At 44.1% G+C, this 26,151-nt stretch overlaps 1 protein-coding gene across 3 annotated transcripts in view; it reads right to left on the minus strand.

Annotated features, from left to right (window-relative positions):
• Positions 1-26,151, minus strand: part of MATN2 (matrilin 2) — a 138,712-nt gene that overhangs the window by 15,283 nt on the left and 97,278 nt on the right. For 2 of the 3 annotated variants that reach the window (XM_046642406.1, XM_046642405.1), the window contains exons 7-10: positions 18,827-18,949; positions 14,397-14,519; positions 11,362-11,484; positions 10,996-11,118 (exon numbers count right to left, since the gene is read on the minus strand). In XM_046642406.1, the coding sequence (XP_046498362.1) occupies positions 10,996-11,118; positions 11,362-11,484; positions 14,397-14,519; positions 18,827-18,949 (492 nt within the window). The remainder of the gene's footprint in view (positions 1-10,995; positions 11,119-11,361; positions 11,485-14,396; positions 14,520-18,826; positions 18,950-26,151) is intronic. The other variant, XM_046642407.1, reaches the window with a different exon arrangement.

The following is a 26,151-nucleotide window of genomic DNA, read 5'->3' on the forward strand; positions in this document are numbered from 1 at the left end:
CATTGGTTATCATATAAGTGTAATATCAACTTATCCACGTATCTACTTAGGTATGCATGTATGTGTCACACTTAGGTACATTCATTCATTTGTTCATTCAGTCAACAAATATTTCGTGAATCTCTATGAGTCAGGCACTGTTCTAGGCTCTGTGGATATAATGATGAATGAAATAAAGTTTCTGCTTTTGTAAAGCTTACATTTGGCAGCAGAGGTGGGAGGGAAGAGGGGGGAAGACAATCAATAGACAAACATATATATGTCAGATGAGGAAAGTGCTATGGAAAAAAAGCAGGCTAAGGGGGTTAGCAAGTGCCCACTGGAGTGGGGTATGGGGAGGGTTTGTTATTTTTAAGTGCTGGAGTCAGATAAGGTGACACTGCACAGACCCCAGAAGAAAGAGAAGAGTGAATGCGTAGTACTTGGGAAAGAACAGCACCCCCAAGAAAGAATTTGCAAACGGCAGGGATAGGAGCATGCTTGGCATGTTTCAGGAAAGGCAAGGATACCAAGTGTAACCCTGGCAGGAGATGATCAGGGGCAGACCACATAGGCAGCGGTGCTATCTAAATGAGAAGGGGTCACTGGGGGATTTTGAGTGGAGTGACATGATCTCACTTCATTTTAAAAGGGCCGCTGTGTACAATGGTGTGTGGGTAAGGATGGAGCATGAAGAGCTAGAAAAAACCTACTGCAATGATCTTGGTGGCCCAGACCAGGCTGGGGAAAACTGGTCAGACTGTGGCTGTATTTTGATGGCAGAACCTACAAGATTTGCTGATGGGTTGATATGAAAAGTCCATCCTCATACGGATATTACAGAAGAGTCATGGATGACTCCGAGGTTGCTGAACTGAGCAAGTGAAGTATGGCATTGCCGCTCACAGGGCTGGGGTGGCTTCTGTGGGAGCAGGTTTGTGAACCTGTGAAAACCAAGCTGATATTTTAAAAGCTTGATACTGAGGACAGGTGAGAAGTGACTTTTTATAAGAACCATTCACTTTTCTGTGAGTCAACTCAATTATGTCAGATGGAGTAGAAGTTCTACAATGGATATGCATTGAAGTTATTAAATAAAAGCTCCAAAGCACATACTCACTTTTATAATCAGGAACAGACCATACGCTTTTTTCTAAGGCATTTTTGCAGTATTTCTTTTTGGAAGGGAGTCCTGAGAACCAGCTTGTGGGTTAAGCCAGGGGTTATTATTCTCAGTTACCAGATAGAGAAACTAACGTTTGGGAAGGTTAATGGCTTGCCAAGATCATTTGCTAATAAGTGATAGCACTAGACTGAAAATGTAATCTTCTGACAATAAGTCCCATGTTTGCCCCGACTACACTGTGTCGCTATCTTCTAGAGTAAGCTTTCAAACATGAACGGAATTTTTCTTGTCTTCCTTTGGGCAGAAGGGCTGCCAAAATCTTTGAACGATGGGGAAGTGTTAAGTTAATTAAAATTATAACTGCAGAAGAGTGTCAAAGCAGAGTTGGACCCTCCTGTTTTCTGTGAACATGACTTACTTATCTGGGCACAATCTAGACTCATTGTTAATGCAGAACATTTCCTAATAGCTTGGGGTAGTTCCTCATATCGTGTTGAGTGGAAATACAAGTGAATGATCCATAACACAGACAGCTGGCTGGCTGTGGAGGTGAGCATTTTTTTCCTACCATGAATTCATATTAAGAATACTCCATTTTCCAATGTAATAGAATAGCCATACCACTTTTAGGCCAGCCTTGTCAACCCATAATCCAGACAGACCCCCTGAGCACAGCCCTTCTTTCTGGAGCTTTCCCCATGCCCTGTCCTGTTGTCTAAGCCCCAGCTCAGACTGTCATTTTGAAGCGTGGTTGAGTCTTCCCGCACAGACCCTGAAGGGCCACTGACCCCCAGGTTTTCCCCGCGCCGTGGTGGTCTGAGCCTTGGCATACAGATGCTGCTCTCCTTTATCAGGAGTCTGCTGAGCCTGAAGCCACTGTCCACAGGGTGGTGTCTTCACCCTTGGCTACAGACTATGCCGGGAGATCCCAGCCCAGTTTCAGAGTTCCCCTGGGCTTTCGAATTAGTAGCTTTTTGGAAATTTCGTTGTGTGCCTGCTTTAAGAGCGTGTGGAGAGCTTTGGCTTTTAACCTTTCCCCTCCTCACCCCCTCAGAGTGTCTGATCAAGAAAGAGTGGAGCAGTGGTGCATTTTCAACCTTGGTTGAGCATCAGAATCATCTGCAGAGATGTTTTTTAAAGGCAAAACAGGCACATGATTTAAGATTCAAACATATTAAACAGCACACTTCCACTAAGGAGGGGCATCTGGCAATATCTACCAAAGTTGCAAGATGTACCTTTGACCCAGCAACTTCACTTCTGGAATTCTCTCCTACAGGTACACTTAAACCAGATGAAGGTATACATTCTCAGGTTATTCATTGCAGCATCATTTGTAATAATGAAAAATGAAAATAATGAAAGCTACCCAAGCAACAGGAGATTTGCTGAATAAATATTCCACACAATGAAACATTAAGCAGCTGTAAAAAGAATGAGGAAATTCTGTATATAATGATATGAAATCTCAAAGGAATATCATTAAGTGAAAAAAAAAGGCATAGAATGGGGTATATAGTACACCACTTTTTGTGTGTGTAAGAAAGGACAGGAAATAAAAATATATATTTGCATTTGCTTTTATTCACATAAACATGAGGGATAAATAATAAACTAATAAAAGTGGTATATTGGCTATCTGTTGCTATGTAATAAATTACCCCAAAACTTAGCAGCTTAAAACAACGTTTACTATCTCATACAATTTCTCAGGGTCAGGAACCCAGGAGTGGCTTAGCAGGGGGTTCTGGCTCAGGGTCTCTCATGAGGCTGCAGTCAAGCTGTCAGCCGGGGCTGCAGCAATGTCAAGGCTCAACTGGAGCTGGAGGATCTGCTTTCCAGCTCACTCATGTATTTACTGGCAGGTTCCTCACTGGCTGTTGGCCAGAGGCTTCAGTTCCTCACCATGTGCGCCTCTTCACAGGGCTGCTCACAACATGGCTTCCACCCAGCCTGAGTGATCCAAGAAGTGAGGGAGCACCCAAGACAGCAGCCACAGTGTCTTTTATACTTAATTTGAGAAGTAACATGCCATCATTCTTTCCACGTGCTATTTGTCACAGAGACCAACAGTAAAGGAGAGGACTACACAAGTGTGTAAATACCAGGAGATGGGGATCACAGGTGGCCATCTTAGAGGCTGGCTACCACCACAGTTATTGATGTGAGGCAGAGGTAGGGAATGTGATGAGAGGGCAAGAGTGGGAGCAAAACTTCTTATCGTACTTTTTGTATTGTTTTGACTTTTGAACCATGCAAACCTCTTACTATAACTATATATAGTATGTGCATATATAATGTATATATATATGCACTATATATACACTATATATATGTATATATATATACACACTATATATACTGTAACTTACTATAACTTTCTTACTACAAAATAAAATTTCAACAAAAATTAATTCTTATGGGAAATAAAGGATTTACAGTTAAAAGTACGCCTCTCTCTCATCTTTGATAGCCTACATCGTTATTTTTAAAGGCTGCACTATAATTCATTTAACCAGTGTCTTAGTGAATGGGCATTTAGGTGGTTCCTAGTCTTTCACTACTACAATCATGATAGCAATGGATGTTGTTGTGCACCTAGTTTTACATACGACGTGAAGGCATAGCTGAAAAATAAACATCCAGAAGTAGAATTGCCTAGTTAAAGGATATGAACATTTAAAAGCTGACAAATATTTCCAAATTCTCCTCCAATAGGTTGTATCAATCAACGTAAGAGAGTCTTTGTTTCAGCTTCTGTTTCAGGGAGTCTAGGGTGATGCCTGGGCTTCTGGACGTTTTGAAAGCCCCACAGATGATTCCATTAAACCACCAGGGGTGAGATGCTGGTGATGGACCCAGACCTTATGTTCAGAGACCTTCCCAAGTGTACAGATTACTCTGTGCCTCCACCATCATGAACCAAATGCCGTCATCTTACTCTTGGGCTGGCAGATCATCTAACTGGTCTCCACACACCCACTTTCACCCCCTCCAGTCCATTCTCCCCAGCGCGGCCTGAGTCCACTGTCCAAAATGTGAATCAGCTCACATCACTCCCTCCCCCTGCCTGAGATCCTTTAATGCTTCGTGAGAGTCTTAGAATGAGACATGGAACCCGTGGCAAGGTCCGCAGGACCTGCCCGCAGCCTCATCTCATCCACTCTCTCCCAGCTCTGAGCACTTTCTTTCAGTACCTCAGTACCTCAGGAGCCCTCCCACCACGGGGCTTTGCACCACCCTTCCTCTGCCTCTCCTTCGTCCTCCACCGTCTCCAGATTTCTTTCCGGACCTCCTGGCACAGGGCCTCAAAGCACCAGGCGTGTGCCCTCTCTGAAGTATCCCACCATGACTGAACTGCTAGTTATGCGGCTGGTTTGGATTTGTGCTGGCCTTCTCACTGGATGCGCTCACATGGGCTCTGATCTCCAGGAGACCGCAGGATCTATCTGTGTTCTTGCCTGTATCGCCCAGCACTGAATGCTGGCACACAAAAGACCCCCGGTAAACACCTGTTGGGTAAAAGGAAACATTTCCTGAGTTTCCCACTCTGAAAATCGTGGGTCACCAGCTCCACCTCACAGGGCTTTTGTGCAGATGTTTTAGAATGAGAGCCCATCGGGTGTGGATGCTGGCAGTAGGTGGGGCTCCCCACTCTCGCCCACCCACCAGCCTTGCAGAGTGCATAATTCATATTTGTTCACCAGTTTCTGCATGTCAGGGACGTTCTGGGTCACACATAAATTAAAGAGCCATATGTGGTAAATTAGAGAATGCCAAAGGTGTACTGTCGTTAACTTCCTGACCACAGGCTCTGCCTATTCAACCACCTTGGAGTCAGCTTTTCCCCAGAGCCAAAGATACTCCCCTCTAGGAAGGGACTTCAGTGGTTCCCTAACAGGCAAAGAGAGCCACCATCCTTCACTCACTATCAGAGGGTGCCTTCAGCCCGGAGGAGAATGGCGGGTACCCAGGGAGTTCAATCATTAAGCAAGTATTCACAGAGTGCTTCCTCTGTACCAGGCACTCTCCTTATTTTTGGGCTAGAAGGGACCTTGGAGATGAACTGGTCCAATCCCTTCATTTTAGAGTTGAGGAAACTGATGGCTAGAGATGGGGAATGACTTTCCCAAGGTCCCATAGCCTGCAGAGGTGAGTAGTGTCAGCTGCGCTGGGGGCAGAGGTGCGATTAGATCAGAAATCTATCACCTCCTTGTTCCCTGGTCCAGTTGCACACCCAGTGGTCATCCTAGCTCAGCAGTCTACTCAGACAGGCTGGTCAATTCCCAGAAGACAAACTAAAATAGTTTTCTCAAGGGAGGCCAGACCTCCAAATAGTTTAACGTACCTCTCAAGGCTGTAAGTGATCTGCCTCAGCTGCTTCCCCGGCTTGGCTCTCACCCATCTCCCTTTCACACTCAGTGCTCAGTACACTCAGCTTCCTTCAGTTCACTCTCTGGGTCCTGGGCTTCAGGGAGACGTGCTGTTTCCTCTGCCTGCAAAGCTCTTCCTCCTCTGTTTTAGTCTGTTCAGTCTGCTAAATATGGCGGCCTGGGCGGCTTATAAACAACAGAAATTTATTGCTCACAGTTCTGAAGACTGCAAGTCCGGATCAGGGTGCCAGCATGGTCAAGTGAGGGCCCTCTTCTGGGTTGCAGACTTCTCCTCTATCCTCACGTGGTGGAAGGGAATTTGGAGCCCTGTGGGATCTCTTTTTATAAGGGTACTAATCCCATTCATGAGGGCTCCATGCTCATCACCTCATAACCTCCCAAAGGCCCCACCTCCTAATACCATCATCTTTGGGGGTTAAGACTTCAACTTATGAATTTTGGGAGGACGCTAACATTCAGTCCATAATGCCCTCTCTCTCTGGCTAGCTCACTCCATCAATCTCTAGGCATCAGATCAAATATCTCTTTCTCAGGAGAGCTTCTCTAGACTGGGTGCTCCTGTGGCGCCTCTTCTTCCCACAGCACAACTCTCATCACATGGAATGGATGAGAAATATTTAATATTCTTCTTCCCTGAGAAACTTTAAACTCCGTCAGGGCAGAAACTGAAACTGCATCAACCCCAGGGATGTCCAGGACCCAGCACAATATGCCCAGCACACTGCAGGTACAGGGTAAATACTTGCAGAGAATGAGAATAAATGGACCAAGAGCTTAAGGAGGTACCTACACTCAAATCCAGAGAAAAGAGTGAGGACAGACTCGACTGGGAACCATCACTTAAACGAAATGGATGAGAGGACTTACGGGAAACCTCAGGATGCAGGAAGAAGACGTTTTCCCTCTAAAAGAAGGGTCCTCTTCCTTTCCTACCTAAGGGGGCGGGTCCACACATTTAAGTAAACCCTCATCACAAATGGGGTCTGCAATTTGTGATCAGGATGATTACAAGTTTCAGAACATCGTGCAGGTTTTTAGGGCCCAAGTTTAGCGGTCCTACACGCTGACATGGACGGTATCCCCACATCTGGATTCCACATCTGGTGAGTCACATATGTCTGTGGGGCAGCAATCATGGGGTAACGTGTTCCATGGACTTGCACCTCTGTGGTGATGACAGATAGCAATCCTGTATCTGGGGCTCCACGCAGGAGGTTATTAAAACCAACCTCAACCCCAGAGGGAAAAAGCCACAGTGGCCGCCTGCCAAGAGGGTAACCAAGGCCAAGAGATAGAATTACACCATTTTCTGGCTTTTTTATAATAAAACTAGGAGCAGCCAATTGTGTGCTAACTCTGTATAGGCTTTTGCTCAGACAAAATGAGAAGTGGCTGAACGAAGACATACTTTTAGAGGGCATCTCATTCTGAGAAAGAGATCCTGAATCAGGTGACTTTGGGTCTAGTCCTGGCCCTACCACTGACCCCCAAGGCTAGCTTGGGGCTCCAGTTTCCTCCCTGTGCCTGTTTCCCACACAAGAAAGGGAAAATCTCTAAGCTTCCTTCTGATCCATCAAGCCTATAATGTGAAAACACGAGGGTGAAGGTGGTCTTCTCCCCTCACTCCCCACTATCAACTGAATTGTGTGTGTATCTCTCCCCCCCAAATTCATAAGTTGAAGGCTAACCCCAATGTGATGGTAATTTGAGATTGAGCCTTTGGGAAGTGATTAGAGATACATAAGGTCATGAGGGTGGTGCCCCCATGATAGGATTAGTGCCCTTATGAGAAGAGACACCAGAGAACTTGTTCTCTCTCTGCTGTGTGAGGACGCAGCAAGAAGGCAGCTGTCTGCAAGCCAAGAAGAGGCAGGTACCTTGATATCAGACCTGTAGCCTTCAGAACTGTGAGAAAATAAATTTCCGTTCTTCAAGCCACCCAGCCCTTGGTACTTTGTTACGGCAGTCTGAGCAGACTACAACACTCCCCTTGCCTTGCTCAGGGCTGCTTCCACCCTTTAAAGTCAAGCTGGGGGCATAAGTCCTAGAGAGGCCTTGGCAGACTCACCTGCAGTGGCTGGACTAGGAGTACCCCAATCTAGGATTCCCAGTGCTCCATGGCTTGTGGCTCAGATCCCTGTCAGCGCCTTCCACTTGCCAGAGGACGGGGGGCTCCCTAGGGTAGCCCTTGGGCTCCTGAGTCTGACCCCTCCAAGGGGGCCCCGTCTCTGGGGTCCCTCCAAAGGGAGTAGGAGCAGGCCTGGCCCTAGGAGGTGGGTCTCCAGGCAGCAAGGCAGGGTGCTACCTCAGCCCTCTCCTCAGTGTCGGGGAGTCTAACTGTGGGGGTAAGACCAGAACGAGAGTATCTTAGATGTTTATGGCAATTTACAAGCTCTCAAAGCACTTTGATGACTCTCTTTCCCTGTGCCACATGGCAACCCTGAGAGAGGCAGAAATGGTCATTCAGATGAGCAATCAGATCCAGAGAGGGTCAATTTCTTTGCCCAGAGTGGAAGGTATAGGATTTAAACTCAATCTTTGGGCTCTTAGTTCAGTATTCTTTCTACTCTGCCACACTGTTCCTCAGTCCTGTACACAGACAGCCACAGGGTTAGGCTGAGTTAAGAGAGTGCTGTGGAGAGGTCCCCATCAAGCCTGCAGGCACTGGAGCAGAGGAGCTCCCAGCAGGCCAGCAGGCAGAGAGGGCAGGAAGTTACCCATGGGGGATGATGTTGGCCATGGAATGGGTTTCCACTAGCAGTGGTGGGATAGGGAGGTTGCCCTAAGTGGAGACAGGATGGGCTGGAGGTATAGAACCTGCTCAGAGAATAGGGGGACTCACCCTCTTGAGGAACCAGAGGGAGCAAGGAAGACCTGGGGTGGGGCTCAAGAGCTGGAGGAAGGGGTTCTCTAATATTGCCAGATCAAGGGTTGTGACTGGAAATTTATTTGGGGAGACAGTGGAAAGCCACTGAAGATTACTGAGCAGGGAGTGGACCCTGTGCCAGGTGCCACAGGATAAATAGACAGGTGGTCTCTGACTCTCTCACTCACTGAACTTCATTGAGCATCTCCTGTGGGCCAGGTGTGGGAACTCAGACTCCAAATAAGACCTGGTCTCCGACCTCAAGGAGCTGCCAGGCCAGCAGGCTGTGTGCTCTGTGCACATGTAGCCTGTGGGGTCTTTCCTGGTGCTCAGATGCCCTTGGACCAGGTCTATCTCAGGGAAATTTCCAGGAGCCAGAGAGAGAAGGAGGCCTCTCAGCTGCAGCTTACAGAAGATACTACCCCATTTCCTCCCCACCTCGCTCCCTAGTCTGTGCATCAACCCCCCAAGGCAAGGAAAGCTCCTAGGGCAAATCTGGGCAATCAGAGCTTGGGGGCCAGGGGTTTGAGAGGAAGAAAGGATGGGCTTCACTCTAGAGGCCAGAGAGCTCAGGAGTATGGGGGGTAACAGCGTCCACTTGGTTCTAGAGTCCTAGGAACCTGGACTTGCTCTTCATGCTTCAGACAACATTCTGGAAGGTGAGTAAAGAGTTCTTCAGGCCACCTGCTATCAAGCCTCTAAGTGGAAGATGCCTTGACAAAAGGCCAAGGAAACCCTTATCTGCTGATCCAGGTCTGGCTGAACCCCAATTGGCTCCCCATCCACAGCCCAGCAGGCTTTACTAAAAAACGTGCAGTCATGTCACCAGACTCTTTGTCATCTGACACAGGGCTGGGAAACATACATCCCAACCCCCAGTTAACTATGACCACACTGAAAACATAGCCCATTATTACAGGACAGGGAAGCCAGACTGAATCATCCTGGGGCAGACAAAAGTCCTCAATTAGGGGAATAGCTCAAAACACATGTATCAGTTGGTGGCTCAAACGCATCTCTTATGTACCACCATTCCCAAAGATAATTCTAACCCATCTGATCATCTCAAAAGTTTTCATATGGACATACCATATAGAAATATAGACATTTCAAAATTCACTTCTAATTACATTGTTGAACATCTACTCACATGGATGATGGCACTGTACCTTTAGTTATAAATACAGTATAAATGAGAAAATGGGCAACATTTAAAAGAGTCAGTGGCATAACCCAGGTGTGAACCTAGGGAGGGAGGGAGAGGGGGCACACGATTGTAAGCAGAAGGGGGAACATTTCTTTGGAAGGGTATGAGGTTTTCTTAGAAGTCCTACAACTATCTTGTAGTCAACTCTTGATTATCACGGTAATGGGGAGGCCAAAAGAGCATGAATAATCTATGACGGAGAATTAAAACAAACCAATACAAAACTGTGCATCTGGCTTTGGCATGCAGGCAAATGTAGATGCAATTCGACACACGCTCTGTCTGCACCCGTGATGCTCAGACCCTCCCTGTGCTGGCCAGAGCAGCAGCCCAGGAGGCAGCTGGGCAGGCAGCCACAAGCAAGCTGTAAAATGGACAACCATTTGCCGAGACTCAAGAATCTATCCCAAACTAGGAAAACATTTTCTCACAGGCTGTATAGTTAGAGAGGCACACCCAGCTGTACAACCAGCTCACCTGCCCATGTGAACGGACAATATAAAAAGGTGGATAAATTAGGTTGTGACCACAATTGTATCAGTGGTCAGGGACTTGGCCCTATAACCAGGAAGACCAGCTGGATGAGGAAGGTAAATTACAGTCCTTTTCCTCCATTTCTGATCCCTTCTCTCAAAATGATTATCTCTTGTCTTTATCCTGGTCTACTTGGAAACAGGACTGCAGGGCAGAAAACACAGCATCCTTGAGTGAAGGAGAGAAGGAAAAAGGGGGGGGTGGGGGAGCTTTTTTTTTTTTTTTTTTTTGATTAATGGAGACAGGAGTTGGGACTGGCTGCAAGGAAATATGGACCCAGGAAACATCACTGCCAACTTCTCCACCTGCTGCCAGATTATCGGAATGGGGAGGAAGCTTGCTCAGGAGGCTCCCCTTCTCCCAGAACTGACTTTGGAGTCACACTGAGCGGAGTTTGAACCCTCCACTTAATAGCTGGTAACCTTAGGTTCTTTACTTGATCTGAACTGCAGTGTCCTCATCGCAAAATGGGGGTTCCACGGGATGTCAGAATGTGAGAATGCGTGTGTTTTGCCCAGCGGCTGGCATGAAGTTAGCAGTCAGTAAGGGATCCCCACTATTATTATTCTTGTGTAATGCAGGCTGGCTACCACTTTCTGCCAGATTAGGGGTAGAGACTAGAGAGCCAAGAAATACGCTCGGTCAGCTTCAAAACGACTGTGAGGCAGACTGAGGAAATAGGAAAAAGCTGTCTCAGGAAGGGTGGTAAGGAAGCTAGGGAGCACGGGGCGCAGGACCAGGGCTGAAATCACCAAGAGAGGCCTTAAGGCACGTTCACATGGGCCCAGTGAAACCCAGAGAGCGGACACACGACTACTGTCCCTCAGCGCACCCCACCCACGGATGCCTGTGCCCAGTGCCGCTTGTCGCCCGACCTCGGAACACTCACTGGCACAGGTCTTCCCATCGCTGCGGAGCACGTGTCCCTCGGGACACTGACAGGCGAAAGATCTATCCGTGTTGACACAGGAGTATTCGCAACCATGGTTGCTCAGCAAGCAGTAATCCGCCCCTGCCAAACCCAAGAGCCAGGTGAGGTCGTCAGCGAGGCCTCCGGGCCCCGACGACGGGAATGAAGTGCCCGTGATTCTTCTCCCCCGGCCCGGGAAGGCATGCAGTCCCCAGTGCACAGCCCCACGACCTCCCCGGGGCAGAGGAAAGCGGGGACTGCGACCTGCTGTCCTCTGCAGTCGTCGCGTTTTCCACGCCTGTTGCGAACCCTTTCCCTGTAAGAGAAGCGTGGAGGCGGACTCACTGGAGCAGGTCTTGAGGTCCTCGTTGATGAGGAAGCCTTCCGAGCACTGGCAGACGAAGGACTCCCCCGTGTTCAGACACAGCTGCTCACACCCGTGGTCCTGCTCCGCGCAGTGATCCACCCCTGCGGTTGTCACACACGAAAGCATTCACTAACCGAGGGGGCAGTGCCCGCCGGCAAGGCGGGATTCAGAAACAAAGCCTCCTCAAGAAAAAAAGAGAACGTTCTATCGGAACATTCAAAAAAATCAAAATAAATCACTAACTAAAACACAACCTCTTCCGCAGGGAGCACTGAGGAAGGCCTCATTCTACCCTGTGCAACTGGCATCTCCGGAAAATCCGCCTTGTTCGTTTTTCTTCCCACGTGTTTGTTTGGAGCGTAGAGCGCCCATGTGTTGGCGTTGAGCACAGCAGCTTTCCGGGCCAGCGCCCCGCACCATAACCCGCAATCCTCAGGGCGGCGCGGAGAGCAGGCGAGATTCCCGTCTCACAGGGGAAAGCGAGGCCCAGGAGGGCAGGCGGCTGCACAAAGCCACGCGGCTGACAGAGCACAGTGCTTAACTGCACAGCGCTTAACACTGTGGGCTCTGGCACCAAACTACCTGGGCTCAAATCCCACCTCTGCCATGTCCTAGTCGTGAGATGCTGGGCAATCATTTAGCCTCGCTGCCATGTTCCCGACTTGAGAAATGGGGATGCTGATGGCTGCTTTCTTAAAGGAATGTGTTGAGAAGTAGAGGAGTTGATACAGTAAAGCCCTCAGAACAGTAGCTGGCACACAGTAATCACTTAATGATTGCTTATTATCATTCAGTGTTGCTGGGAGAGAATTAATTGTATAGTTTCATTTATATCTGAAAATGAAAAAGTCAAAGTGTTTTTATCCCCCGTAACCAGGACACTCAGATTCAGAAAACAAACCCAAGCCAGGGCCTGCATGTGTGGCCGATCCTGGCCCCCAGCACTGCACAGCTGGCCCCACAGTGAACACACAGCTGTGGCAAAGGGCTCCCACAGACAGCCCTGCGGGCTGCCTCCCAGATTTCCTTGATGGAGAAAATGCACCCCTAGTGACTGGAGAGACACTGGAGGCCTTGTGCAGGGCCATCAAGTGCGCCTCTTTGACTCCTGCAGGGCCTGGAACTGGCATCTTCTGGAACATTCCACTGGTGGATGTGCCTTCCGCAAACATTTGCAGGACCTCAGGAGCCAAAGGCCTGTATTCACATCCTGGTTCCACCATTTACCAGTCACGTGACCCTGGGAAAGTGACTTCATCTTTTTGTGCTGCTGTTTCCCTGCCTTTCAACAGAGATAAGAATGGAGTTGCCTCAAAAGCTGTTGTGAGGATAAAGTGAGTGAGTGCCTGGAAAGTGTCCACGGCAGTGCCTGTGCAGAGTGAGCACCTCAGAGGGATTGCTGTCATTATGGCCTGGGGCTCCCTGAGCCCTCCAGGGGAACAGGATACCATGGCTTTCCGGGGACTCCTAGGAAGAAATGGCTTGGTTTACACTCTCTTGAAAGTGATTAGGTGGTCCTTCTTATCAGAACCCAGAAAGAAAGAATGGCGTAATCTCTTCTGGCCTCTCCTCTGAGCTCTTCTAGACTCCCCCAAGACATGCTGGGAGGGAGAGGCAGGTCATGGTCCCTGGGGCTCTAGGTGGGCTCAGCCAGGTCATGCCCAGCCTGCCCCAGGATACCTGCCAGGGCTTTCAGCTGGCAGACCCCACACTCCTGGGAGAAGGCAGAATGTACACAGATCCATCTTCACCAGGGTGTCTCCTTGTCAAATGGAAGACTTCCTGCTCCCCACTGGCTTCTCACAAGGATTTAGAGACATCTAGAGGCAAATGCAGATCAGTGCCAACTTTCTGGGTCAGAAGTTCTTTGACCGCCAAGAGCAGTCCTTAGAAAGCCTAATCGAGGCACTTTGTTCCCTCTGAAGACTAAGAGGCACAAGTTTTCCTGAGGACTGCTCTGTACCTAATACTTCATCTGTGAAACTTCCCCTCCTGGCAGTTTAGGGCCCAAATGCTCAACAGCTGCTCTGTTCTCCTTCACAATCTATCTCTGTCCCCATAACTGGAGCAGATGTGTGGCTTGCTGGGTGGAAAGCCACACAAAGGGCCCCTTCTATGCCAGCCGTGTCACCGAGCTCCTCTCCCAGCACACCAGGGTCACAGGCATCCACCGCAGTGCTCACGCACCCCCACCACTGCTGGCCTGGACCAGTGGAGACTGTGCCTCATGAAAAACGACAGAACCATCCAGCTGGCAAAGCCTGCAAGTTTCCGTGCATTTACGTCATCAAGTGGAGCTTTGTTGTGCCTCTTACACAAGGACATTAAGAAAAGGCTTCACAGAAACCCACGTTTCTCAGCTCCGCCCTCAGATCAGCTCTGCATAGCCTAAGTGCTTTCCGAGGTCTGTTTCTTCCAGTTTCTTTTCCCTACCTGGGGCCAGCACTGGTCACTCTCCCAGGTCCCTGATGATAATGAACTATTATCTTTATCTGTATGTTTTCTTTATGCCAGGCACACTGCTAAGAGATTGAAATGGTCCTGATTATCCCCTTAACAACTCTAGGAGATCAATACTATTATTATCTTCATTTTTTTAAACAGATGGGCAAATCAAAGCCGGGCAGGGTTAAATAACTTGCAGAGGTTCACAGGTCAAGTATGCAGCAGAGCTTGGATATAGATTCAGGGCGGTCTGACTTAATCAATGCTCTCAACAGCAAATAATAATAGTAGCTAATATTTATTGAGTGCTTGTTACATGTTTAGCAGCACTTTTCTAAGTGTTTTATACACATTGATTTTTTTATCCTCACAACCCAATCTATGAGGTAGGTCGCATTAATAGTCCTATTTTATAGATGATGAAACTGAGGTAAGGAAAGCTAAGCCTGTCATATCATCAAGCCCAGGGAAAGCCAAGAGCCTCAGAAGTGCCTGGCTGCTAGTGAGCCCCCAGCCTGTGTGCGACCCTCGCCCTCCCGGCAGCTCCCCTGCCCCACGGCACACTCACGGCTGCAGGTCCTGCCGTTGGGGTCCAAGGTGTAGCCCCGGCGGCAGCGGCAGTAGTGGCCTTCCTCCGTGTTGACGCATTCGTGCTCACAGCCTGGTTTGTTCAGTGCACAGTAGTTGATTCCTGAGAGGAGAAGGAAAGACCCTTCTTCATGCTCTGGGCTTCTCCCAGGGCTAGGAGGTCAGCCCCTCCCCAGAAATATTCAGTAAATAAGGGGCTATGTAGGCCAGAGAGAAAAGAGCGCCTGCTCTCCTAGAGCTTCTGGGAAAGACAACCTGGTACCTGAAATGTACCTCTGGATTCTCCGGCACTGGACTCTTTCTACTTTAAGGGCCAAAGGGCTGAGAAATGGGTTGAGGGCCACAGTCCCCAGCCAATCCCCTTCCAAGAAAGATGGAAAAGCTGAGAAAATCCACTCTCTTCTATGAGTTAACCTGATCACTAGAGCTCAAAGCATGTACGGAGCTGCTATCTGCAGTGACATCCCACAGCGACATGGGACAGTGCAAGGCAGAAGGAACAAAGCTGATCTTACAAGATATCCAGCTATTGCGGAAAGGCAGGAAATGGCAGTGACATTAAGAAGGGTCCAAATGCTTAACCTCGCTCTGAGTGAGATCATGGCAGCATCTGGATCAAGAACTTGGAGAAGACACATCTCTGATGCTGCCCCAGGATGTTGCAGTTCCATCCTATGTAATATTCACCCCCATCCAAGCCATGTTTCTGCCAGCAAATGGAAGTGGCATCCTAACCAGCAGCCAATTACCAATTTCATTTCCTGGGAGAAAATGCTAAACCTGAAAAACCCCACACAGAGCAGGTTATGAGTGAGATGGAGAACTGTAAAAGAAAACAAAATGAGCTTGTGGAGGGCCTTTATGAGACTGGTGTTGGGGGAAAAGGTCACCACCAACCTCAGTGGCTGGGCTAAATCAGTTTACTGCATTGTTCTTTTTTCTGGGGATGTGGCAGCCACTGTTAGTTGCCCTGCCAGTTTCAGTTTGAGGGGACGAAAAGTTCTGGAGCTGGGTGGTGATGATGGTTGCTAATAATGTGAATGTACTTAATGCCATGAACTGTACACTTAAAATGATCAATTTTATGTTACATATATTTTACCATAATTTTTAAAAAGCCAGCATTGTCTTTAAGAAAGATTTATATAAAAAAATAGTTAAACTGAAAAACATTCAGATTCTTAAGGATGTTATCCCTCAGCTATCTGGCAAACAGCAACTCGAAACTGTCTTCTCTGAACAGATCTTTATAGCAGAAGTGTAACTGTAGATCTTTGCCTTCTTGACACGCTTGAGTCATATTTCTTCACATGTGTATTATTTAGATAGTCATTCGCTCATTTATTCATTCAATCAGTATTTACTGAGTAGCTACTATGCACCCCATATCTGGTTCGGTCTCCTCACTGGCCGGGAAGCACTACACATGGGTCCGGCTTGGCTGCAGCTTTATCTGGTAAAGCCCAGAGTGTCCGTCCAGTAAACCCCTTTGTGGTCAGACAGCTGAACTGTCAGATAACAAATTAAACAGTGTTTGTGAGTGCTAACTCATAAAAGAGTTGGAGACCTAACTGAGGAGGAAAGACATGAAAACATGAAAGATTAGTGACTCCAGACAGTAAATTATAAAGCCAACTGAGTGGCACAGATAGTAAGTTTCAGAAAAATTAGACAGGCAACAAAATGTTAAAGCAGGAAGTTGTGTTCCTTTGGTTTAGGAAATCCAGGTCCAGAGAAATAAAGCAGCCTGTCCAGGGTCACAGGGCCAGTGTGAGTGACACTGCCAAGACTGGCCCTCAGGTCTAATGGCTCCGTCCCACCAGTGGACCGCACCTCAGCTCTTCAGAGTGTGATGTCTCCAGCTCCAGGGATCACCAGCCATGGTGCCAGCATGAGCAATCCTGGAGCCCAGCACATGGGGTCACACCCACATCTGATTCCACCCTGGGGCCCCACCTACGTGGCCAGGGCAGTCCCAGTTTCTGTGCTTTGCACCACCGCCTTAATGATTTATGCCCTAAATCAATGACAGCACTTTCCAGAAGGAGAAATTATGCCTGGGAGTCGAGGAAGAACAAATTCTGCCCAAGACTCTTTTCTTCAGTAGGCGTCTGCTTTGAATTTTTTTTTTCCTAGTTAAATAGGATGACATCAAATTCCTTTGAAAAATAGATTCTTATTAGATTTGAAAATAGCCCACATCCATCTACCGTCTAGTAAATGTAAACGGCTGTACCCTAAGCTTGAGATTTGTAACGCTCTCGAGATCCTCAGACCCCTAAAAGCAAACTCTGATTTTAAACCCAAATTCTTTGCTTCCCTCTTCCACATAATGCTCCAGAGAGACAGTGAGTGCTTACTTCCGCTAGCAGCTGTCTGCCATAATGGACCGAGTGCAAACATTAAGTCAGGGGCGGCTCTAAGAGGCTGACCTCAGGAGTCGAGGGCTGGGTTTGCAGCGAAGACAATGGAAAATGTAACGATGAGGCAGGATGTTGGGAGAGGGGCTGATGAGGACAACGAGTTTTAGAAATAAATTCCGTTTTTCTTGGATGAAAAAGTAGGACACCTGGCTACAGAGGAAATGGAGCTATAATCACCGAGTATTTATGAATGAGCGTTAGGGCCCCTGGACTGGGCCTTACTGCAAACAGACCCATCTGTGGGCCAATTTGTGGTGGTCAGACTATCGCCTTAGACCCTCCTCTTATTCCAAATGCCTTCCAGGCAGGATGTGGAGGGAGTGGCAGAGGTCGAGGGAGTCTTTAACCATTAGTGAGAGATGCAGAGCTTCAAGCAAATTCCCCTCCACTGATGGCCACATGCCTAGCTTGTTTCCTTTTCCCTCCATTAGTAACACACAGTCAAGCTTGAAACCACAGTGAGTGTCTGAGTTGAACCAGATCTAATTATCCCCCACATAAGAGATTTTGGCCCACAAATGTAAGTCCACCTGTGAGTGATTTTTCCGGGTTGTAGTCAACCACTGACACACTCCCCCCTAGAAAAAGGTGTAAATAGCACAGAGAGGAGCAGCCAGGCCAGAAATGTTGGCCCTCTAACATATTGTATGCGTGTGTGGTCTAACAGAAAATATTCCGTCTAATTGTTTCTGCATTCTGAATGCTCTCAGATAAAATTCTCATTTAAAGCCTGAATGTTTCCAGGGTTTGCATCCATGCAAGGCAATGGAAATTACCTTTTATAAGAGAGGCTCAGTTTCAAAATATGGCCTCTGCAACTGTACAAGGTTTAACACTTACTAGAATGAGCATGCAAGTTAATATGTGCTGTAAGCAGAATGTGGCTTATCTGGATTCAGCTATACAGACCATGGTGCTTTTCAAAAGAGATATTCGGTCAAACCTTTGAAAATTCAGTCCTCCAACACAGAACACTGGGGTACATATCATCAGGAAGAAGTCAATGAAGAAGCACATGAGAAAATACATCCCTAAATGGGAGCTCCAGTGAGTTCTGTAAACAACACTGTCAGGAGAACGTGAATAATTCAGTGTGCATAAGTGTGGACTGACTACGGGAATACTTTTTGAAAAAATCCACAACTTACATGCCTTAAAAAGGCCATCTTTCTAACAAGATTGAGTAATTCAAATAATAGTTGTAATTTCTCCAGGATAATAAATCTCAGAAAGATCCATTTACTCATTCATTCATACATTCAATAAATCTTGTCTCGCATCTACATGTGCCAAACACTTTGAGGCGTTGAGAATTCAACGATAAGAAAAAGATAAGAATCTCTGTCCTTTCGGACCTTCCATTCTAGTGGTCTCTTACGGACAGTCTGATTTAAAGAGATCCCATTTGGGGTCCAGGCTCTAGACCCCGGGCCAAGCCCCTTAATGTACCAGATGACAGGCATTTGAGTCACTCAGCACATGCTTAAGATCATTCTGCTGACACCGTGCACCTCTTGAATGCTGTGGGGATGCCTCAAGGTCTTATATTTTTTCTTCCTTCATATCAAAGAGGATAGAGCTGCAAGTTCCCTCCTCTTAGAAGCCATCAAGTGTCTTACCTTGTAGGACTGGAAGAAGCCAGCTCCTTTTCCTCCTGTCTCTGGGCCCAGGCTTTTCTTTCGCAAAGTCCCAAATACATGTCTTAGGGGTAGGGAGGAGAGTGCGCCCTTATTTTAGACAGGTAGGAGCTGCAACTTGGGCCTCAACTTTATTAAATGAATCCAATGGGCAGACCTCATCTATTCAACCTCTACAAATCATCGCCCTCACAGGATCAGGTGAGCCAAAAGGTAAAATAAAGGGCAGAATCATGTTAGTAAACACAAATTCTGAGTACAAGTATATCTGCTTAAGATTTTCAAGGAAAAGGAAAACCAGCGGGGCACTCAGCGGAACAGGCCCTTCTCCAACACCCAGTGCAACTTACTTCTGCAGCTTCTCTTATCTGGATTCAGCATGAAGCCTTTCAGGCAGCGGCAGGAATAGGAATCATCTGTGTTAACACACTCATGCTGACAGCCGTGATTACGCGAGGCACAGTGGTCTATCTCTGGGAAGAAAGAAAAATCATAAAAATGGCCAACAAAATGATAAATCTAGCATAGGAAAACCAAGGGATTTTCAGTCTTAACTTTTTCTAAACAGATAAATTCCCGTGACCTCAAACAATCACGCCATGAAGGGATCTCTCAGTTAGGCCATTTACATGTTTAAGGATATGACCCCCGAGTAAGAGAACTTCCTTGACATGTTACAAAATGTTTATGCAACAAACAAATTTGCGAGGGTGGTTTTCTTGTCTTGCTTCATGTAAGAGTCACTAAAATGAGAGTGTCATTGGGTATTTTTCATGTCAGAGGCTGGGAAGAGAGAGCGTAACTGAATGTTTCATGGAATTTATACAATCAAAGCAATGAAATCTTCCCAAAGTCAAACTTCCAACCACTTAAACTCGTCAAACACTGAGCTGAACAGTAGGATACAAAATCAGATCCTGGGAAAAAGAAGGTCTAGTAGTGAAAGGCAAAGATGTTCTGAGCGCAAAATACCTCCTTCCTTACATGTCTGGACTCATCTGCACCTAAATCTTCTCAATGTTTCACAGTCTTGTGATCACTGGGTACAAATTAATTTAAACCAAAATATTCAGGAAAAAAGAAGTTACAGGAATTTTTTATAATGAGATTTTACTGAGGTTTTTTTTGTTTTTTGGTGAGGAAGATTGGTCCTGAGCTAACATCTGTTGCCAGTCTTCCTCTACTTTGTCTATGGGATGCTCCCACAGCATAGCCTGATGAGTGGTGTGTAGGTCCGTGCCCAGGATCTGAACCTGTGAATCCCAGGCTGCTGAAGCAGAGCACAGGAACTTAACCACTATGCCACCGGGGCGGCCTCTTGTATAGCTATTTTCAGGTATGGAAAGAGACTTCTCTTGAAGTGTCTGATCAAAGTATATTGCTATAGTGGAACTTGGACGCATTGCTTAAAATTGGCTGAAATGATTGGCCACTGACTGGGTCTTAAAAGAAATCTTTTTGTTTTGATGAGGATTTTTATTGTTTTAATTACATATGTCATTCTCATAGTGAAGAGTTTGCTATAAATGAGTTTTCCTAGCCATTACCAAAGGAAACAAAGTAAGTAAGAGAAAGGCACACAATGTTGTGAAAGGAAAAACATTGAGAAGATGTCATTTCTTCCCAGTTGAAAGTCACGGAAATTTCAAACATATACAAAAGTGGACAGAATAGTATGATAAATCCATATATACATCACTCAGCTTCAAGAGACTCAATCTATGGCTGAACTTGTTTCAGCTATACTCCCATCCCCCATATTAGGATTCCATATTACTTTGAAGCAAACCCCAGACTTTACATAATTTTGTCCATAAATATTTCATAAAGTACCCTTAAAAGACTAGAATGCTTTAAAAAAAATATAACTGCAATGTCATAATTGCATATAAAAGTACTAAAAGAACTCTTTTTTTTTGGAAACTATTTCAAAGTTATAGAAAGTTGTAAACATAAAAATATATGAAAGTAGGTACAAGAAACATCTATATACCCTCTACCCAGATTCATCTGTGTTAATTTTTTACCCTGTTTGCTTTATCATTTGCTCACCTCTCTGAACTATTTGAGGATAAGTTAGATACATCCTGGTCCTTTTGCCTCAAATGCCATGTGTGCTTCCTAAAAGCAGGGATATGTTCTTATACAGATCTTCCTCAACTTACAAGGCTATATCCTGATAAACCCATCATAGTTGAAAATACCATAAATCAAAAATGTATTTAATATACCTAACCTACCGAACACCATAGCTTAGCCTAGCCTACCTTAAACGTGCTCAGAACACTTACATTAGCCTACAGTTAGGCAAAATCATCTAACACAAAGCCTACTTTATAATAAAGTGTTGAACATCTCATATAATTTATTGCATACTGTACTGAAAGTGAAAAGGTTGTATGGGTGCAGAATGGTTGTAAGTGTATCTGTTGTTCACCCTTGTGATCACGTGGCTGACCGGGAGCTGTGGCTCGCTGCCACTGCCCAGCATCACGAGAGAGGATCGCACCGCATATTGCTAGTCAGAGAAAAGATCAAACTTCAAAATTCGAAGTACAGTTTCTACTGAATGCATATCCCTTTCGCACCATTGTAAAGTCAATAAATCGTAAATCAAACCATTGTAAGTTGAGGACCGTCTGTATAACCACAGTCCAGCTATAAACTTTATAAATATACAATGATACAATACTTCCATTTAATCTACATCTGTATTCTAGCCTTGTCAGTTGCTCTAATAATGTTCTTTATAGCATTTTTCACCCTCCAGTACAGGATCCAGTGTAGGGTCAGAGATTATATTTAGTTTTCATATATGCTTAGCCTCCTTTAACCTAGAACGATGTTGTCTAATGTGGCTATTTAAATTAAAATTGATTAAAATTAAATAAAATTAAGAGTTGAGGGGCCAGCCCCGTGGCCGAGTGGTTAAGTTTGTGTGCTCCACTTCGGCAGCCCAGGGTTTTGTGGGTTCGGATCCCGGGCATGGACATGGCCCCACTCATCAAGCCATGCTGAGGAGGCGTCCCACATAGCACGACCAGAAGCACGACTAGAATATTACAACTATGTACTGGGGGGCTTTGGGAAGAAGAAGAAAAAAAAAAAGAATTGAGTCCCTCAGTTGCATTGGCCAGATCTCAAGTGCTCAATGGCCCTGGTAGCTTCTGACTGGCACATCGTACAGAACAGGTAGGAAACAGTTTCATCGTCACAGAGTGTTCTATGTTTCATTGAGCGAAAATTAACAAAAAATAAACTCCACATATTTAAGACGAACAATTTGACAAATTTTGATGTACCTATGCTTCCTGAAACCAGCACTTCGACCAAGATAATTAACTTAAGCATTACTCTCAAAAGTTTCCTTGTGCCCCTTTCTAATTCTTTCTTCCCCACTCCCTCTACCCCAAATAATCATTAATCTTCTATTTGTCAAGATACATTAGTTTGCATTTTCTAGAATTTTATAAAAGTGGAATCATATGGAATGTATTCTTTTTGGTCTGGCTTCTTTCATTCATCATAATTATTTTGAGATTCATCCATGTTCATGTGTATGTCAATGGTTTGTTCCTCTTTATTGTGGAGTCGTATTTCATTATATGGACATACACAATTTGCTTATCCATTCACCTTCTGGTGGTATTTGAGTTGTTTCCAGTTTTGGGCTATCACAAATAAAGCAGTTATGAACGTTCATATACAAGTCTTTGTGTACACATATGCTTTCACTTTTCTTGCGTAAACATCTAGGAGTAAAATGTCTGGGTCATATGGTAGATGCATGCTTAATCTCTTCAACATTCCTGTCAGCAGTTTACAAGAGTTCCAGTTGCTCCACACCCTCATCAACATTTGGTAATGTTAGCCATTCCGTTAGGTGTAGTAGTAGTTATCTCATTGTGGTTTTATTTTGCATTTCCTTAATGACTAATACTGTTGAATGTATTTTCATATGCTTATTTGCCATCTATATTTTCTTTGGTGAAGTATCTGTTCAAATCTTTTGCACATTTTTATTAGGTTGTTTGTCTCCTTATTATTAAGTTTTAAGAGTTCTTTATATATTCTAAATACAAATCCTTTGTTGGATAAACATTTTGCAAATATTTTTTCCCTGTCTGTGGCTTATCTTTTCATTTAGTAATAGTATCTTTTGAAGAATGGAAGTTTTAATTCTGAAGTTCAATTTATTCATTTTTTATTTTTATAGTTTGTGCTTTTTGTGTCCTAACTAAGATACATTTGCCCAAACCAGGGTCAAAAAGATCTTCTCCTATTTGTTCTAGAATTTTTATAGTTTTCACTCTTATATTTAACTTTAAAATCCATTTCAAGGCAATTTCTGTATGTGGTGTGAGGTAAGGGTCAAGTCGCTTTTCTTCTGGCATATGGCAATCTAATCGTTGCAGCACCATTTGTTGAAGACATCATCCTTTCCCCCATGAAATACCTGGGCACCTTTGCTGAAAATCATTCCACCATATATATGTAGGTCTATTTCTGGACTCTATTCTGTTCCATTGATCTATATGTTCATCTTTACTCCAATACCACACTATCTTGATTACTGTTGCTTCATGATTAGTCTTAAAAATCAGGTAGTTTAAGTCCTCCAACTTTGTTCATCTTTTTTCAAAATTAATTTGACTATTTTAGTCCTTTGCATTTCCACATGTTTTAGAATCAGCTTGTCACTTTCTACAAAAAAGCATACTATAATTATGATAGATACTGCTTTGACCTACAGATTAATTTGGAAAGGACAGACATCTTAACAATATTGAGTCTTCTAATTCACAAACATGATATATCTGTTTAGTTAAGTGTTCTTTAACTTCCCTTAGCAATATTTTGTAGCTTTCAGTGTACAAGTCTTTCATATCTTTTGTCAAGTTTATCCCTAGTGATTACATATTTTTGATACTATTGTAAATGCTATTTTTTAATTTTAACTTTTGATTTTCGATTGAAAGTACACAAAAATAGTTGTTTTCGTATATTGACCTTGTATCCTGCAGTCTTGCTAAACTCACTTAATAGTTCTAGTAGTGTTTTTGTCGATTCCATTGGATTTTCTACATAGATGATCATGTCGTCTGTCAATAAAGATGGTTTTAATCCTTCCTCTCCAATCTAGATTCCATTTCATTTTCCTTCCTTACTACACTGGCTAGAATCTTTAGTACAATGCTAAATAGAAGTGGTTAGAGTAGATATCTTATTTTGTTCCCAATCTTATAAGGAAAGCATTCAGTCTTTCATCATTAAATATGATGTTAGCTGATGGCTTTTTCACTGATGCATTTTCAAATTGAGGCAGTTACCTTCACTCTAATTTGCTGAGAGGTTTTTTTAAAATGATAAATGAATGTTAAATCTTGTCCAATGCTCTTTTTTTGTATCTATTGAGATGGATCATATGGTTTTTGCTTTTTAGTATGTTAATATTGTGAATTAATTTTGATCAAGTTATGAATGTTAAACCAACCTTGAATTCCTAGGATAAATCCCACTAGGTCATGATGTATTACCATTTTTAGATATTGTGTAATTTGATTGCTAAAATTATTTAAGGAACTTTTGCATGTATTTCATAGGGGACATTTGTGTGTAGTTTTATTTTCTTGCAGTGTCTTTTTCTGGTTTTGGTATCTGAGTAATGGTAGGCCTCATAGAATACATTAAAAAATGTTCCTCCTCTTCAGTTTTCTGGAAGAATTTGTAGAATCTCATATGAGTTCTTCCTCAAATGTTTGGTATAATTCATCAGTTAAGCCAACTAGGCCTGGAGTTTTCTCTGTGGGAAGGTTTAAGTCCAAGTTTAATTTTTTAACAGACAGAGACCTATTCATCTATTTCTTCAGTAGTGTGTGTCTTTCAAGGAATTTGTCCATTTAAACTAAGTTGCTGAAGTTACTGACATAAATTTGTTCATTATTTTCCCTTATTATCTTTTCAAGGTTTGCATGATCTGTAGTGATGTCCTCTCTCTCATTCCTGATATTGGTAATTTGTGTTTTCTCTTTTTTTCCTCTGACCAGTCTGGTTAGAGGTTTATCAATTTTATTGATCTCAAAAAATCACCTCTTGGTTTTACCAGTTTCTCTATTGGTTCTCTGTTCTCTATTTCTTTTATTTTCACTCATGTATTTATTATTTCCTTTCTTTTGAATGTCTAGTAATTACATGAAGGAGTGTTAACCTCACTGTTCATTTATTTACACATCCACTCAATATTCTCCGAACATCTATAATGGATAGGCACTGGGATCACCAGTGGGCAAAAAGGCAGATCTTTTGCCTCATGGAGCTTATAGGAATCACTTATAATCTTTTATATTGGAGCAGATTGTTCATTAATCAAATAACACCACCAAAAATTATATATTTATAAATTGGATATATATAACCACATAATTTTATGAAGAAAAGGTAAGTAAAGACACGATAATAGATAAAGAAATGAAAAAAATTTTCTGTTAGCAAGTTAGCAAAAATCTTAAAAATTGCCTCCTCAACACACTTACAGAAGTGTATAAATTAGTGCAAAGCTTTTGGAAAATAATTTTGCAATATACATCCAAAACCTTAAAAATGTTAATAGTCTTTGACTCAACAAATTTCCTTTTATGTTTCATTCCTAAGAAAATGATCAGAAATGCAAAGATTTATGTGCAAAGATGTTTATCACAATACAATTTGAACAGCCAAGAAAAAACCTGTTGAACAAATTGTGATATCTACAAATGATCAAATGTCATGCAGACATTAAAATGTTTTTGATAAAGTTTAAATGACATGTGAAAATGTTCATGATTTAATGTTATACTATATGACCTCAACTCTCTAAAAATATACCCATATGCATTAAAAAAAGCCTGGAGAGAAATGTACAAATCACTATTAACAATGGTTATCTCTGGGTGATGAGATTACAGATCATTTCATTTTATACAATTTCATTTCTCTACTATCCAGTTTTCTACAATGAACATGTTACTTTTGTAATCAGAAAAAGTATTAAAAATAAATGTACACATTCATAATTGCAAAACTAGTTGCCATGGAAAATGGAAGAAATAATATAGAAAAAAGAACAGTGTGGGAGGTGCCCAGTAATTTGGAGAAGAAAATAATCAGGGAACATTGCTGGGAACAATATGTATGGCATCAGATGTCTATATCCAAAACACAAAACAAAGCCAGTTTGGGATCTCAGTATAGGGGAGTGATTATGAGCTCAAGGGATCACTGGATTTTGGGGAGATAAGAAGTGAAGGTATGCCTGTGGAGAGGGCAAGGCCATATGCTTTAAGGACCACAACACCTGCATCACCGTCTCTCACTCTATTCCAGTCAGGCAGACTTCCTTGCTGTCCCTCAACATTGCCAGGCCTCACAGTTCCTGCCTCAGGACCTTGGCACTGGTGCTGTGTTTCCTCTGCCTCAAAGGTCTCCTCCTTCCCTCACCTCCTTCAAGTCTTTGATCAAATGGCACTTTCTCATTGAGACCTGTATTCTTCTCTCACCCTGCTCTGATAGAACATAAACTCCATAAGGAGAGAGGTCTTTTGCTCTGTTTTATTTACCACTGCATGCCCAGTGTCTCCAACAGTATCTGGCATATAGTAGGTGCTCAACAAATATTTTTTGAATGAATAAATGATTA

This window comes from Equus quagga, chromosome 16, assembly GCF_021613505.1.
Source record: "Equus quagga isolate Etosha38 chromosome 16, UCLA_HA_Equagga_1.0, whole genome shotgun sequence".
Classification (NCBI taxonomy): domain Eukaryota; kingdom Metazoa; phylum Chordata; class Mammalia; order Perissodactyla; family Equidae; genus Equus; species Equus quagga.